The 14,324-nt window shown below is 35.5% G+C and overlaps 1 protein-coding gene and 1 long non-coding RNA gene across 2 annotated transcripts; both read right to left on the bottom strand.

Annotated features, from left to right (window-relative positions):
* Window positions 1-1,497: 1,497 nt before the first annotated feature.
* Window positions 1,498-2,941, bottom strand: LOC135118495 (uncharacterized). Its single transcript, XR_010277612.1, has 3 exons — window positions 2,157-2,941; window positions 1,851-1,998; window positions 1,498-1,755 (listed from the first exon to the last, which is right to left on the bottom strand). It is a non-coding gene; the product is annotated as an uncharacterized LOC135118495 (long non-coding RNA).
* A 3,066-nt stretch (window positions 2,942-6,007) lies between these two features.
* On the bottom strand, window positions 6,008-7,199 carry LOC135118573 (uncharacterized). The gene is made up of 3 exons (XM_064040952.1): window positions 6,947-7,199; window positions 6,827-6,845; window positions 6,008-6,283 (listed from the first exon to the last, which is right to left on the bottom strand). Exons 1-3 carry the CDS (start codon window positions 7,193-7,195, stop codon window positions 6,108-6,110), a joined length of 444 nt encoding a protein of 147 aa, XP_063897022.1. The 5' UTR covers window positions 7,196-7,199; the 3' UTR covers window positions 6,008-6,107.
* Between the last annotated feature and the right edge of the window lie 7,125 nt (window positions 7,200-14,324).

The raw sequence follows: 14,324 nt of genomic DNA on the forward strand, positions 1-14,324 counted from the left end.
ATGATATGGGCAAACGAGTAGCCGGATCGCTTGACAGTAAGTTGAGAAAGTCGTGACAAACTCATTTTGATCTTTTCCAATTTCATATTTTGTAACATAAATGTGATGAGAAACACAGATATAATAAAGATAACTCACTTGTGCTTGCAGACAGAAGTGTACAGCGAAATAATATTGTATCAACCAGCAACGGTGCTGCCATCTACAAAATATAACACCCACGTACACTCTTGTTGACCTTCAAACCCACTGGCTATTTATACTTTCAGGTACCAAAACTGAATTTAGTTGAAAAAAAATAGTTCTTCGAATGCACAAACCCCTAATATGAAATTAAATGGGTTTTCAATAACTCACCGTAATCTGGAGGTGCGAGTCAATGACATCGAAATTATCCAACAAGTTACTGTAATAACCGACACATTTTCTGACAATCTTCAAGTTTCTTTGCAGCTGCTCTTTGCCGACAATATTGACAGGGACAAAATTGTTGTCAAAAGATTTTTTTATTAGCTGTATTCGCGAATAAAGTCCAAACAGAATGATGCTTACAAAAACTAAATTTAAATCTAATGACATGGCCATAAATATCGTTGTTGGATGCAGACCTTCAATAAAAAAATAGTATGCGAAAATTATCCGCAGCAGGAGAGTAATATGAACGGGTATTAACACAGCTTTACTAATGTATGGCAAATTCTTAAAGCCCATGATAGCATCGCTTGTTTTAACGCCAGTGTAAAACTGTAAAGCGTGTTTTTCGGATGTTACAAAGCTGTGGATAGCATTTGTACAGTACTGTATAGTTACGAGTACAAGTACGTCGCTAAATCCGGGGCCCCAATAAAAAAAATCAGTAGACGAGATTATGAAAATAATGATACAATACAGCTTAGCAAAGTAGCAAACGTATTTAGAATCAGTAATTCTGGAGTAGCATCCAAAACCAAGTCTTAAAATTGGTAGAAAATATTCTACACATGTTGAGAGAAATAATTTGAGTTTCGACAATATATCCATTTCGTTCGATATGAGGAAGAACCGCACTTCGTATGATACCAATTCAGACTGCTGAGTATTCAAATTTAAATACACATTCAATATATTCAATGTCATATAGCAGTAGGTGTATTTTAGCCTGTTTCCAATTACGTGATGTTCTAGAGAAGTCCTTGAGAATGTTCGAGAATCATAAAATATTTCTAAATATTTGTAACTATAAATTGTACCTTGGTGAGGCCTTCAATTTTCGAGTGTCTGTCACCTATGTCAGCAGGAGTCCTAAACCAATCACATCGAAGAAATCTTTAAAAACAGATAATAGTGGTGCTAATATTTATTACAGTATATATCAATTCACGAAACACGGTGGAATCTTAATGCTAACTTAATGCAAACACTAAACCGCAGATAACAGACAAAGACACATGAGTTTTAAAGAATACCACTATTGTAGATGATACAATGTTGGCAGTTGTCGTTCGTCGTGTTGTTGCTCAATGACTGACTACATGAATTAACGTGCTTAGCAGAAAAAGACTGAAATGCAGATTATGACAATAAAAGAGTAAATATCCGTTTACAAGTCGCTGAAGTGAATAAACTGCATGATGACAATGACGTAGGTGACGCTGAAGCTGATTATAGTAATCGGCATGTTGATATCGACGGGCACGGCTCTGCAGATCACGAACTTGAACGGCCGAATGTGGATGTAATGCAGAGCAACCTCCAGCTCAGACGAGAGAGACGGATCTGAAAGCCATTTCAACTGATTTATTATTTGGCTCTAGAGTCCATTTGTGCATCCCATCTTACAAACATGTTACTAGTAGTTATAATTGTGTTACCTGAGCAGCGAACCAACTGAGTAACAAGCGTCGCCTTGATTGCGTCTATTTCGTTACTGATCAATTCTGAGACGAAAGCTGGTGAAGTTGTCACAAATAAAGACATCATCGTAACTAGTGCCACCGTTACGATATCAATTGGGACACTCTGTAATATTATTTCAATATTTTAATGCGCAGAAATTTCTGATGGTTATTAGTTATTAGTGGGCTCCGATTGATCGTTAATATGACATTGCCCGCTTGGTAGTAATAAACTCAACCAAGATATTTTATGAAAGAAAAACGATGGAATCGTTTTCTCACCTGAGTTTGCAAATACTGCTGAACTGAATCATAAAATCGAATCACCCAGGACGGGAAGCGGCAGACCAGCGATACTGCTAACTGAAAACATAATTCTTACTAAATATCTGGCTGATTTACACAAGTGCCAATACTTAAATCGCGGCTTATTATTTTTAAATCAAACCCGTCACATAGGTACAATGATAAACCTCCAACCGTTATTACGGTCGGAAGAAATTTCGGGTCAAGATAAAGTTGAAATAAGTTACAACTAGCATAACTGATAAAAACACTCACCGTAAATTGGAACTGTGTATGAATAGCGTCGAAGCTATCTAACAGATTGCTATAGTAACCGACGCATTTTCTGACAATCTTTACGTTTTTCTGAAGCTGATCTTTGCCAACAATATTGACAGGAACGAAATTGTTTTCTAAGGTGTTTTGAATGACACGCATTCGAGAAAAAAATCCACATAGAAGCAAGCTAACTGTTAAAGAATTTAAATCTGAGCACATGGCCATAATATATGTTGGAAGATATATAGGGCCTATAAAGCAGTAATAAACTGTGAACATCCATAGAAGGACTGTAATGTAAATGGGTACCAACACAGCTTTACTAACGTACGGCAAATTCTTAAAGCCCATGATAGCATCGCTTGTTTTAATGCTTGTATAAAACTTTATTAGATGTTTATCAGATGTTAAAAAACTGAAGATAGCGACCACACTATATTGTGTAGCAAGAAGTACAACTATGACATTGAATCTGTGCCAATAAAAAGATCCAGTTACTGAATATGTGAAAATAATGACAGAGTAAAGCTTAGCGAAGAAGCAAACGTATTTAGAATCACTAATTCTAGAGTAACATCCCAAACCAAGTCTTAAAGTGGGTAGAAAGTATTATACACATGTTGAGAGAAATAATTTGAGTTTCAGAAATATCTCCATTTCGATCGATTTGAAAATAGACTGATATTCAAACGGTAGAACCGCGCTTCGTATGGGACCAAGACAGACTGCTGTGTATTCAAATATAGATGCTCATTAAATATCATGGATTAGTATTGTATTCAGTCCATGAACAATGATGTGATGTGAACATCAAAAATAATTTTAGCTGCAGAATGTTCTAGAACCGTACATTATCTTTAACATCAACAGTATAAAAGAAAACTAATCTGGTAATTGAGATATTATATTATATATTGAGATATATAGTTTCGAGTGTCTGTCTCCTGTGTATGTCATCCTCCGAGCCTTTTCCCAATCATGTTGGGGTCGGCTTCCAGTCTAACCGGATTCAGCTGAGTACCAGTGCTTTACAAGAAGCGACTGCCTATCTGACCTATTCAACCCAGTAACCCGGGCAACCCGATACCCCTTGGTTAGACTGGTGTCAGACTTACTGGCTTCTGACTACCCGTAACGACTGCCAAGGATGTTCAATGACAGCCGGGACCTACAGTTTAACGTGCCATCCGAAACACAGCCAATGGTGTCTAAGATAAACTTAGAAAGTACATACAAACTTAGAAAAGTTGCATTGGTACTTGCCTGACCTGGGATCGAACCCGCGCCCTCATACTTGAGAGGTTGGTCCTTTACCCATTAGGCCACCACGACTCTCTCCTGTGTATGTAGGGTAAATAAATTCCAGGTTTCTTTACACACTATGTGATTTTGGCCCGTCGGAGCCAGGAAGCCAACCCACCCTTGCTTACAGCAGTCGCGCTATGTGACTACAACAAAGCAGTATACTAGCCACACAGTCATGTGTATACAGAAAGATTGAGATAATGAACCAATAAAATATTCAGAAGAAGCTGCTGAAGTGAATCAACTGCATGATAACAATGACGTAGGTGACGCAGAAACCGATTATAGTAATCGGCATGTTGATATCGACGGGCACGGCTCTGCAGATCACGAACTTGAACGGCCGAATGTGGATGTAATGCAGAGCAACCTCCAGCTCAGACGAGAGAGACGGATCTGAAAGCCATTTCAATTGTGCAATTATTTAGCGTGTCTCCCTTGTGTCCATTTGTGCAGCCCACCTTATACACAAATGTTACTTGTAGTTGTAATTGTGTTACCTGAGCAGCGAATCAACTGAGTAACAAGCGTCGCCTTTATTGCATCTATTTCGTTCCTGATTAACTCTGAGATGAAAGCCGGTGTTGTCGTTAAGATGAATAACCAGACGTTTTCTGTTACCAAGGTGATGGCGTTAAATGGGATGCTCTGTAATGTATACCAATAATTATATTTATCATTAAATAAGCCCCGAAAATTATTAGATTTAGCGAGTGAGCTGCTAACATTTATTTATCCTTTTGTATGATATGGGCAAACGAGTAGCCGGATCGCTTGACAGTAAGTTGAGAAAGTCGTGACAAACTCATTTTGATCTTTTCCAATTTCATATTTTGTAACATAAATGTGATGAGAGAACACAGATATAATAAAGATAACTCACTTGTGCTTGCAGAGAGAAGTGTACAGCGAAATAATATTGTATCAACCAGCACGGCACGCGGCAAAGCAACGATGCTGCCATCTACAAAATATAACACCCACGTACACTCTTGTTGACCTTCAAACCCACTGGCTATTTATACTTTCAGGTACCAAAACTGAATTTAGTTGAAAAAAATAGTTCTTCGAATGCACAAACCCCTAATATGAAATTAAATGGGTTTTCAATAACTCACCGTAATCTGGAGGTGCGAGTCAATGACATCGAAATTATCCAACAAGTTACTGTAATAACCGACACATTTTCTGACAATCTTCAAGTTTCTTTGCAGCTGCTCTTTGCCGACAATATTGACAGGGACAAAATTGTTGTCAAAAGATTTTTGTATTAGCTGTATTCGCGAATAAAATCCAAACAGAATGATGCTCACAAAAACTAAATTTAAATCTAATGACATGGCCATAAATATCGTTGTTGGGTGCAGAATTTCAATCCAAAAATAGTATGCGAAGATAATCCGTAGTAGGAAAGTAATACAAACGGGTATTAACACAGCTTTACTAATGTATGGCAAATTCTTAAAGCCCATGATAGCATCGCTTGTTTTAACGCCAGTGTAAAACTGTAAAGCGTGCTTTTCGGATGTTACAAAGCTGTGGATAGTATTTGTACAGTATTGTATAGTTACGAGTACAGGTACGCCGCTATATCCGGGGCCCCAATAAAAAAAGCCAGTAGACGAGATTATGAAAATAATGATACAGTACAGCTTAGCAAAGTAGCAAACGTATTTAGAATCACTAATTCTGGAGTAGCATCCGAAACCAAGTCTTAAAAATGGTAGAAAATATTCTACACATGTTGAGAGAAATAATTTGAGTTTCGACAATATATCCATTTCGTTCGATATGAGGAAGAACCGCACTTCGTATGATACCAATTCAGACTGCTGAGTATTCAAATTTAGATACACATTCAATATATTCAATTTCATATAGCAGTAGGTGTATTTTAGCCTGTTTCCAATTACGTGATGTTCTAGAGAAGTCCTTGAGAATGTTCTAGAATCATAAATTATTTCTAAATATTTATACTATTAATTGTACCCTGGTGAGACCTGCAATTTTCGAGTGTCTGTCACCTATGTCAGCAGGAGTCGTATCCCAATCGCATTGGAGAAATCTTTAAAAACAGATAATAGTGGTGCAATATTTATTACAGCACATATCAATTCACGAAATACGGTGGAATCTTAATGCTAACTTAATGCAAACACTAAACCGCAGATAACCGACAAAGACACATGAGTTTTAAAGAATATTACTATTGTAGATGATACAATATTGGCAGTTGTAGACTTTAATTAGATTACTGTTGGCGCGCTTCGTGAACAAAGACTGAATGACTGACTACATGAAGTAACGTGCTTAGTAGAAAAAGACTGAAATGCAGATTATGACAATAAAAGAGTTAATATCCGTTTACAAGTTGCTAAAGTGAATAAACTGCATGATAACAATGACGTAGGTGATGCAGAAACTGATTATAGTAATTGGCATGTTGATATCGACGGGCACGGCTCTGCAGATCAGGAACTTGAACGGCCGAATGTGGATGCAATGCAGAACAACCTCCAGCTCAGACGAGAGAGACGGATCTGAAAGTCATTTCAACTGTGTTGTTATTTAGCCCTTGTGACCAATTGTGCACCCTACCTTAGAACATGTTACTAGTAGTTATAATTGTGTTACCTGAGCAGCGAACCAACTGAGTAACAAGCGTCGCCTTGATTGCGTCTATTTCGTTACTGATCAATTCTGAGACAATAGTTGGTGATGTTGCCATAAGTAGTGAAAGGATATTGCCTTGTACTAATTTTACTGCTTCTTGTTGGCCCTGTAAAAATGTTTCAAGCTTCAGTGGTGATCATTGTATGTCAAAGAGTTGTCCATTGTGTGACTTAATGCTGATTACTTACTAACCGTTGGTTGTAGAAATAGCATTACAACGGCGTAGAAATTCATTATCCAAATCGGCGTATTAGTTAGTAGAGCTACTGCAAGCTGTAAATGACAATCATGAATTTGGATTTGTTTAGACTATGTTGATCATCTACTTTAGATGACCATTAATAAGCTTTCATTTCCAACATTGAAACTGAGGCCAAATAAGATCCGAAAGTAAATGGTCAGTGGATTGCCTAATTGAGATTTTAGCTTCTGAAAATAAGGTTTAAAAATAATTTAAAACCGTATTTGTAATGAAATGTAGTCTTAGTTAAACAATCCCTTTTTCTTAGAAATTTCGCCAAACTACTTACCATAATCTGCATGTCGTTATCAATAATGTTCCAAGCGTCTATCATATTAGTATAGTAACCGACGCATTTTCTAACAATATTCACATTTTTGTCGAGCTGCTCTTTGCCAACAATATTGACAGGGACGAGATTGTTCTCCAACGTTTTCTTCAATAGCTTCATACGCCCAAAAATACTAATTAGGTATATGCTTATAAGCAAAGAATTTAAGTCTGAAGCCGCACACATAAAATATACGGGGAAACTCATTGCATCAAACCAAATAATGTAAACCATTATCTGCCTAGCAATGTAAAGAAAATAAAGAGGTGCTATCACTGATCTCTTGCCAAACGATACGTTTTCAAAGCCCATGATAGCATCGCTTGTCTTCAAATGCTTGAAGAATACGACGCCACATACGTCAGCCTTCAAAAAACTAATGATGGCACCTACACTATATTGGAAAACAATAAGGTCTCTCACAGAAAAAAATCCATGCAAATAATAAGTTTGAGTTACCAAATAAAAGTTGACAAAAACACAATAAAATTTACAGAAATAACAAACGTATTTGGAATCAACAAGTTTTGTGTAATATCCAAGTAAGTTTCTTGTAAGTGGGAGAAAGATGTCTATGGAAACTTCCAGAATAAATTTGAGTTTTTTCGATGCATCCATGTTGTTTGTTTAGGTACAGAACTAGACTGATGGAATGGTTCAGACCATGGAATGATTGTAACATATAAACTAAATACACCCTTGTATTCCATTTTAGAACACAATGTCATGGAAGACATATTTAATGTGGTCTAAAATATGTAATGTTATTACTGTTTCGGATTTAGAAACTAATCAATATGTACGTATTAAGTCCATGATCCTTGAAATGCTGTATCAACATACATACATAGTTCTAATCTGATCAGTTGAAAGCATGGCTAAATATCCATTGTAATCACTGACTGTAAGAATTATTAAATTCAGGTCAATATTTAGCAAATAAAAAGACCAGCCATTCTTTATATTTGTAATTATGTGTAAAGTGCACTGGTTTTATGCTAATTGATATCAGCAAGAAACTTGTGTTAATAAAAGATACTGCTTATAGGTCGAAATACTCTTGAACCACCATTCTTGCAAAGAACAGATCTCTTTTAGCTTTTAAAGCATCAGCTATGTAAATACGAAAAGATTACCGAAAGAAAATATACATCAGTAATATATTACACGTTTGAATAAATTCATTCTCACTGACTATGATAATGTATGGCAATGATACAAAATTTGATAAAAAGAGACAAATAAGAACTATGATATACACACATGTATGAGAAATGGATGATATTTGTTTGAAATAAATATACAACGAGCATTACAGTCGTGATTGATGGATGTGGCATAAATCTCTGCTCAGATATACACGCAGAGAGAAAATTACAACCGTTTGATATACCCTTTTCTTCTAGATTTATTTGTTTTGCAACCTTATAATTTAATAGTCCTAGTGAATATTTTTCAAGAACTCAATACCTTTTCCGAATCTTTTTTGTGTCTACTCTTCTAATCATATTTTCTACCTAACGACGCGACATGTCATAAGCCTGTCTATCAATCGTTGCATTGCCACCCATTAGGTTTCTAACCATGCAAGTTCAAAATATGAATAAAAGTTCAAGAATATCCAATATCCTTCTTATATTCACGTATAAATAGAATTGAACGGGTGTGTGCAAATGTGATGGCTCACATTAGGCTTTCATTTCCCACCGATGTGGAAGGGGAGCATGGAGAACAAAATGACTAGTGGAGGTGCCATGACGGAATATCTCCTAAGATATTACCTCGCCAAAATGCGGATGTGCGGAGGGACAAGGAACGTTACTTCTTCGCCTTAATACGCCTTCTTTGGACCCGACCATTTTTTGTTGTACCAAAAAATCGTTGACAGATATCCCAAAGAACCAAAACGCCTCGTTAGTTCAATCGTAACTGATCATCTAGGTCTTACCCACCGTACCTATATGACCTAGACGAAAGCGCCTGACCTACCTGCATTATGGCATCTCCGCTCATCTTTTATTACTCTTGAAGGGGATTGATAGCCGTCATTTGTTTCAGCGCTTTGTCTCGCAAATAGTCGTCATGGAGAATTGGCACATCATCTCTTTTCATATTCACTTACGTATTTTCATTGAAGTTGAGTTATTTGTGTGTTGGATTAAATGTATTAGTTTGTTTTGGAACTGTTAGCTTTGTTTGTAGCTATTTCCTTTTGGAAGTATTTGTTAATGTGAAGCCGACTATTTTATGAGTGCCAATCCGAAGATCTTTTCATCACACATTATTAATACCAAATGTCTATGAAATATGGATAAACGCTCACAAATACCGGGGATAAATAAATATTTGTTTTGTTTGAGCCGTTAGAAAAATCAGGTCCGTGATGTTCATTTCTTTAAGTATTTATTGTTACTTACAATGCACGATATAATTTACCATTTCGCAGTATTACCTACCTCCGTTGTTACACACAAACCACACACTAGTAACACAGATTAATGATAAACGTACTGTATACCAGGTTGCTAAGCAAACAGTATTCAGTATAGTTTCGCATCGCATTAGACAAATTGTGGCCGCGGGCGATTTGCATCTCCATTTCGCTACATACTTTGAAGATGGGGGTAGTATAGAGATCTAAAGGTTCTGTTTAAAACGTACTTTATGGAAGACTATAAGGTAATCTGTTCAAAAGATTGTTTCATGCAGTTACCAAAGTAAATAAAATGTAATAGTAGATAATAATAAACTTTTTTTCGTTCATTTTTTTTCACAAAGTTACCTTAAAAACTGGACAAAGTTGCTTACAGTATATAGATATGAACGTAACATAATTGCAAAGGCCGGAAAATAGATAGTAGATAATAGGATTTTTTCACATTGCCAGAGCAGTGCAATGTTCAATGAACATTGCACTGCTGCTATTTGATGGATTTGATATTAATTGTCCGTTAAATTACATATTTCGCATTATATCCATGCTTGTTTGAGAAATAATACTTTTTGATATGGTTTTGAAGTTTGTCGAAAGCTTTACATAAAATGTTTTACATAAAGAGACTGTGTGTATTTACTTACTGAAAACCTAGTGTTACTGGGATAACCCGATACCAGGGTGTAGGATTGGTTAACAGACTATTTCGTAACGACCGGAAAAAGTCGTTCCAATAACAAGATAATAACCCCATCCACGGAATGACCTCGCCAAACGTTGATTTTAACCTTACCCACATGATATAATATTATTCTAGCAAATCAACAAACCAAAAGCTATGTAAATTAACCTTTAAATAATTAATAGCGGTTTCCTATTAGGTAATGTGATGTGCTTCGCCGCGGGCATTCGTTCAGTGGGTAAAGATGTTTTGTAATTCGAACCACACCGAAAAGGGTTGTGGTGTGTGTGCTAATACATAAGTGATATTGTGTTACTTGATGTGATCGGGCTCATGATTACGGTTGGTAATACTAATTATTATATAAATGTGAAAGTAACTTCACGCCAAAATATTTGAACAGATTTATAGGGACACAGAAGGCTGGGTCTGAAAAACGGTTGGGTCTACTTTTTGTCTCGGGCGGGAAGTATGTAGTTCTCTCGTGACGTGTATGGAGCTTTTAGACACCCTCAATAAATTGGCATAACACTGAAAGCATTTTTCAAACCGAACCAGTCGTTTTTGATATTGGCACGTTCTAGCAAACAAACTTTTTAGCTTTATAATTATTATTACTTTATTTAATTTACTATACTATTATATAAAATGCTATAATTTCATGTTTCCGTATGTGCTCAAATATACGATCGAAGGCAATAGACAGTTTCACGGATGAATGGAATCCCATAAAATGCTATGAATACATCGAATTTGAGACGGTGACGAGCTTTACGATTCGCTCAATGGATTTTATGATATTCGCTTATACAGTTATTACCTAGTTTACATGTACGTAAAATATGGATTAGTTGAGCTCGATATGGATAGGATATCCACAGAGGACGAATTGGAATTTTTGGCGCCAAGGATCTCAATTTTTCTCAGTAGGTAAATACAAAACGGATCAAAATACAATTTGGTTACCTTAAAGTTCATGATATAAACCTTATTTTGTTAGACGTGAAAACATGATTAGGTAACTTTTATAACAGAGAAAAATATATCAAACATACCTCTTTTTAAAAAGAGATTCACATATTATGTGCAAACGGGACCGATTTAAGCCTCTTAACTTTTTTAGTAGTTGGGTATATACATACTCTTTAAAATTGTAGAAGGAATTTTTATCAAATTATCATTTATCATTTATAAATTACAAAACCATTTTGTCGCTTACGACTTTTAGTTATAAGCTAGCACGCGTATTGTTATCCTCGCCCCGCTCAGACGCTCCGACCTCTTTTGGCGCCTTAGATGCGCGTGCCGGTTATGGAATTATTGTTGACCAATTCCTCGCCTTAAAGCTATTTTACCGACTTCCCAAAATTAGCTTTTCAACCAAATTTTTAGTTGCTTATTATATTTTTCTTTATTGTTTTGAATGAAACGAAAGGATCATGATGAAATAAACTGTTAAAACTTTATTTATTAGTTTTCTTAAGTTCGTGAATTGCAACGGGCGTCGGATAACCCTACCAGTACCATGTTTACACTCAAACATACATACATATAACATTGTTATTCATAGTTCTAGCTAAGTACTTCACAATAACGAAGCGAAATATAAAATCCCGCCTAAACCGCCGCACCTGCGTCGGCCATTTTGAATTTATCCGCCATCTTGTTTCGCCGCCGCCTGACGGATTACTCTGCAGATTTTAATTTGAAATAATAAAGCATTCTTTTCCTCTGATGTTTGTAATTATTTTATTAGTGTTATTAGCTGATGGGGGCAATTAGAAAGAATGGGATGGATTAAGTTCTAATTAGTGGCGTTTTGTATTTCTTTGTTTTGGTGTTCTTTTTTTGAAATGCGGATTTAAAATATGAATGTTATTCCTTTTTTTAGGTTTAAATGAATTTTTCAGTTATGTTAAAAAGTATTTTATAATGGTAAAATGTACAGTACCTACTTGGTACATTAGGGGATTCAAACTGGTAAGTATCTATATCGTCTAAATATATATCGTCTATTTACCTTTACACACATACAGAAAATAAGGCAAAACTTTTGAAACAGAATTTTCAAGTTAAAATAAAAATTTCAAATAACTTCCTTGGCGAACAATTCATCAAAACTATTTTATACACTCTCTTCTCAGTGTTTTCTCGCCATTTTTAATCTGAGGATCGCATTAAACTTGATGCTTTGTTTCAAATTGCATTTTCTGACGGCTCTTGTAAAAACTTATACATAATGCATGTTTTGCCTGCAGCTGGATAAATCTGCTACTATGAGTCTTGGAGTACTGAAATAAACTTCTTGAATGAAATGAAATCGGCCAATAAGGTACCTACATATGTACATTAATGTAAAAGAAGAAAGAAAAACCAAAAATATATTTATTGATACAAGACCACACAACATGAAATATTGTCTAGGTAAGTAATAAAATAACGAGTAAGAAAAACCAAACAGGTAAGAAAGTGTGTTTCAAAAGGATATATTTCAGTAAAACGGCTGAAGTCTGTCCCGATTGAGATGTGTTTTTTTCATCAGAAAGGTGGTAGTCGAGGCTATTCATGCATGCTTACATACTTATAGGCTATTTTTCCAGTTACGAAAAAAAAACGCGGGGAATTTTATACAGTCTATTTATATAATGTTACAAAAGAGAGTTTTCGTGATTCAAGTGCTTTCGTCCATTAGTAGGAACCAAGGTGGTGTATAAAACAAAGATAGCACCGGTGCAGCTGAAATGCAGTCGGCTTATCGGACTGCAACGTTCTCGATTTCACAACGCCCCGAGCTTTGCTCGTAACTCGAATCGTTTCTTATTATCTAACTGACGTTTATATTAGAGTTTAGTACTTAAGTATGTTATGTGGAACTCGTGGCTAAGTTTCAGTCAGAATATATCATAAGGTTAAGCAACGCTTGGTGGTGTCGGTCTACTTACCGATGGATGACCATTCTTGCCCGTTCTTCTCTATATGAAGCTACTTTTGGAATGAGCTACTAGAATCAAACCTATTTATATTTTTTGACGTTTATAAGTGCTTGTTAAGGCCTAAATAAAATAAATGTTTTGACTTTGACTTTGTGATTGCATATTTCTGGTAGTCGTTATGAGTAGCCGAAATTCTGAAAAGTGTATTAAAATTAACATTACTTAACATCATAATTAATTAATTATCAAATATTTATTTGAGGAACCTAAGTACATTTCTGAATGCATTGTCCAGTCTAATATTTGAGAAATGAATAATTTAAATCCACATTTGCGTTTCGAGTTAATTATTTATTTAGGATAATGTGTGGGCTTTTGTGCAAAAAAGTTTTGTTAATTAGCTGATGCGGTATTCATTATAATGAGCTTTGTTCCCTGCTTTGCGTTTACATTTAAGATAAGACTTTATTCTGTAATACGTGACGTAGTGGTGTAGGATTTAGACAAGATTTCAGACCTTACAAATAAAAATGTTTCTTTGTATATTTGAAGAGGAAACAATTATTTGTTTGTTAAGTACATCGAAACTCTTGAATAGTTTAAAAAAAACCCTATTGGAAAGCTACTGTCTTCGCGCGTAGCGTATGCTCTCACTGGACGTGGGTGAAACTGCTAGTAAAGTAGGTATGTTATATCGTTATATTTATCATTGTTTAACATACAACTAAACCAAGTTTAGACTAATTCTCCATCACACAACCAATCATTACATTAGCGAAGTTACAGTTGATGTAATCTAAAGACAAAGCGGTCAGTTACACAATATTACTATAATGATGTCCTGCGGGTCTACAAACGATCCCATTACATAGTTTGCGGTATTGTAATTAATACGTACTTAGTATTACCTTGTTAAACAGTATCTACATTGTTAGGATTCGATAATTGTGTAAGTTAAACAATAATAGGTGTTTCTCCCGGTTTCACCTGCGTCTCAAGGCCACTTTGTGTCGCACACTGAAAAAAAGTTTCTCCGTCTCGAGTAGATACAACTTTTCCCATAACTAAGCTATGGGTAGTACGTACTCACTTTTCCAACATCATAAAAGTCACATTGAATATTATTGAAGGGCTGCAGTCTTATTTCGATTCTGGGTTGAACATGATTTTTAAGATCACAATGAGTTAATTAAAAAAAGTGAAAAATTACGGAGGTGGGATCTGATTACAGTAAAATATTTTTTTTTATTAATAACTCCTAAAACACAAATCCGCAGAAAAAAAAAT

Source organism: Helicoverpa armigera, chromosome 23 (assembly GCF_030705265.1).
Source record: "Helicoverpa armigera isolate CAAS_96S chromosome 23, ASM3070526v1, whole genome shotgun sequence".
Classification (NCBI taxonomy): Eukaryota; Metazoa; Arthropoda; class Insecta; order Lepidoptera; family Noctuidae; genus Helicoverpa; species Helicoverpa armigera.

Coding starts and splice junctions, on each gene's coding strand:
- LOC135118573 (XM_064040952.1), bottom strand. CDS start 7,195: ATGAGTTTCCCCGTATATTTTATGTGTGCGGCTTCAGACTTAAATTCT.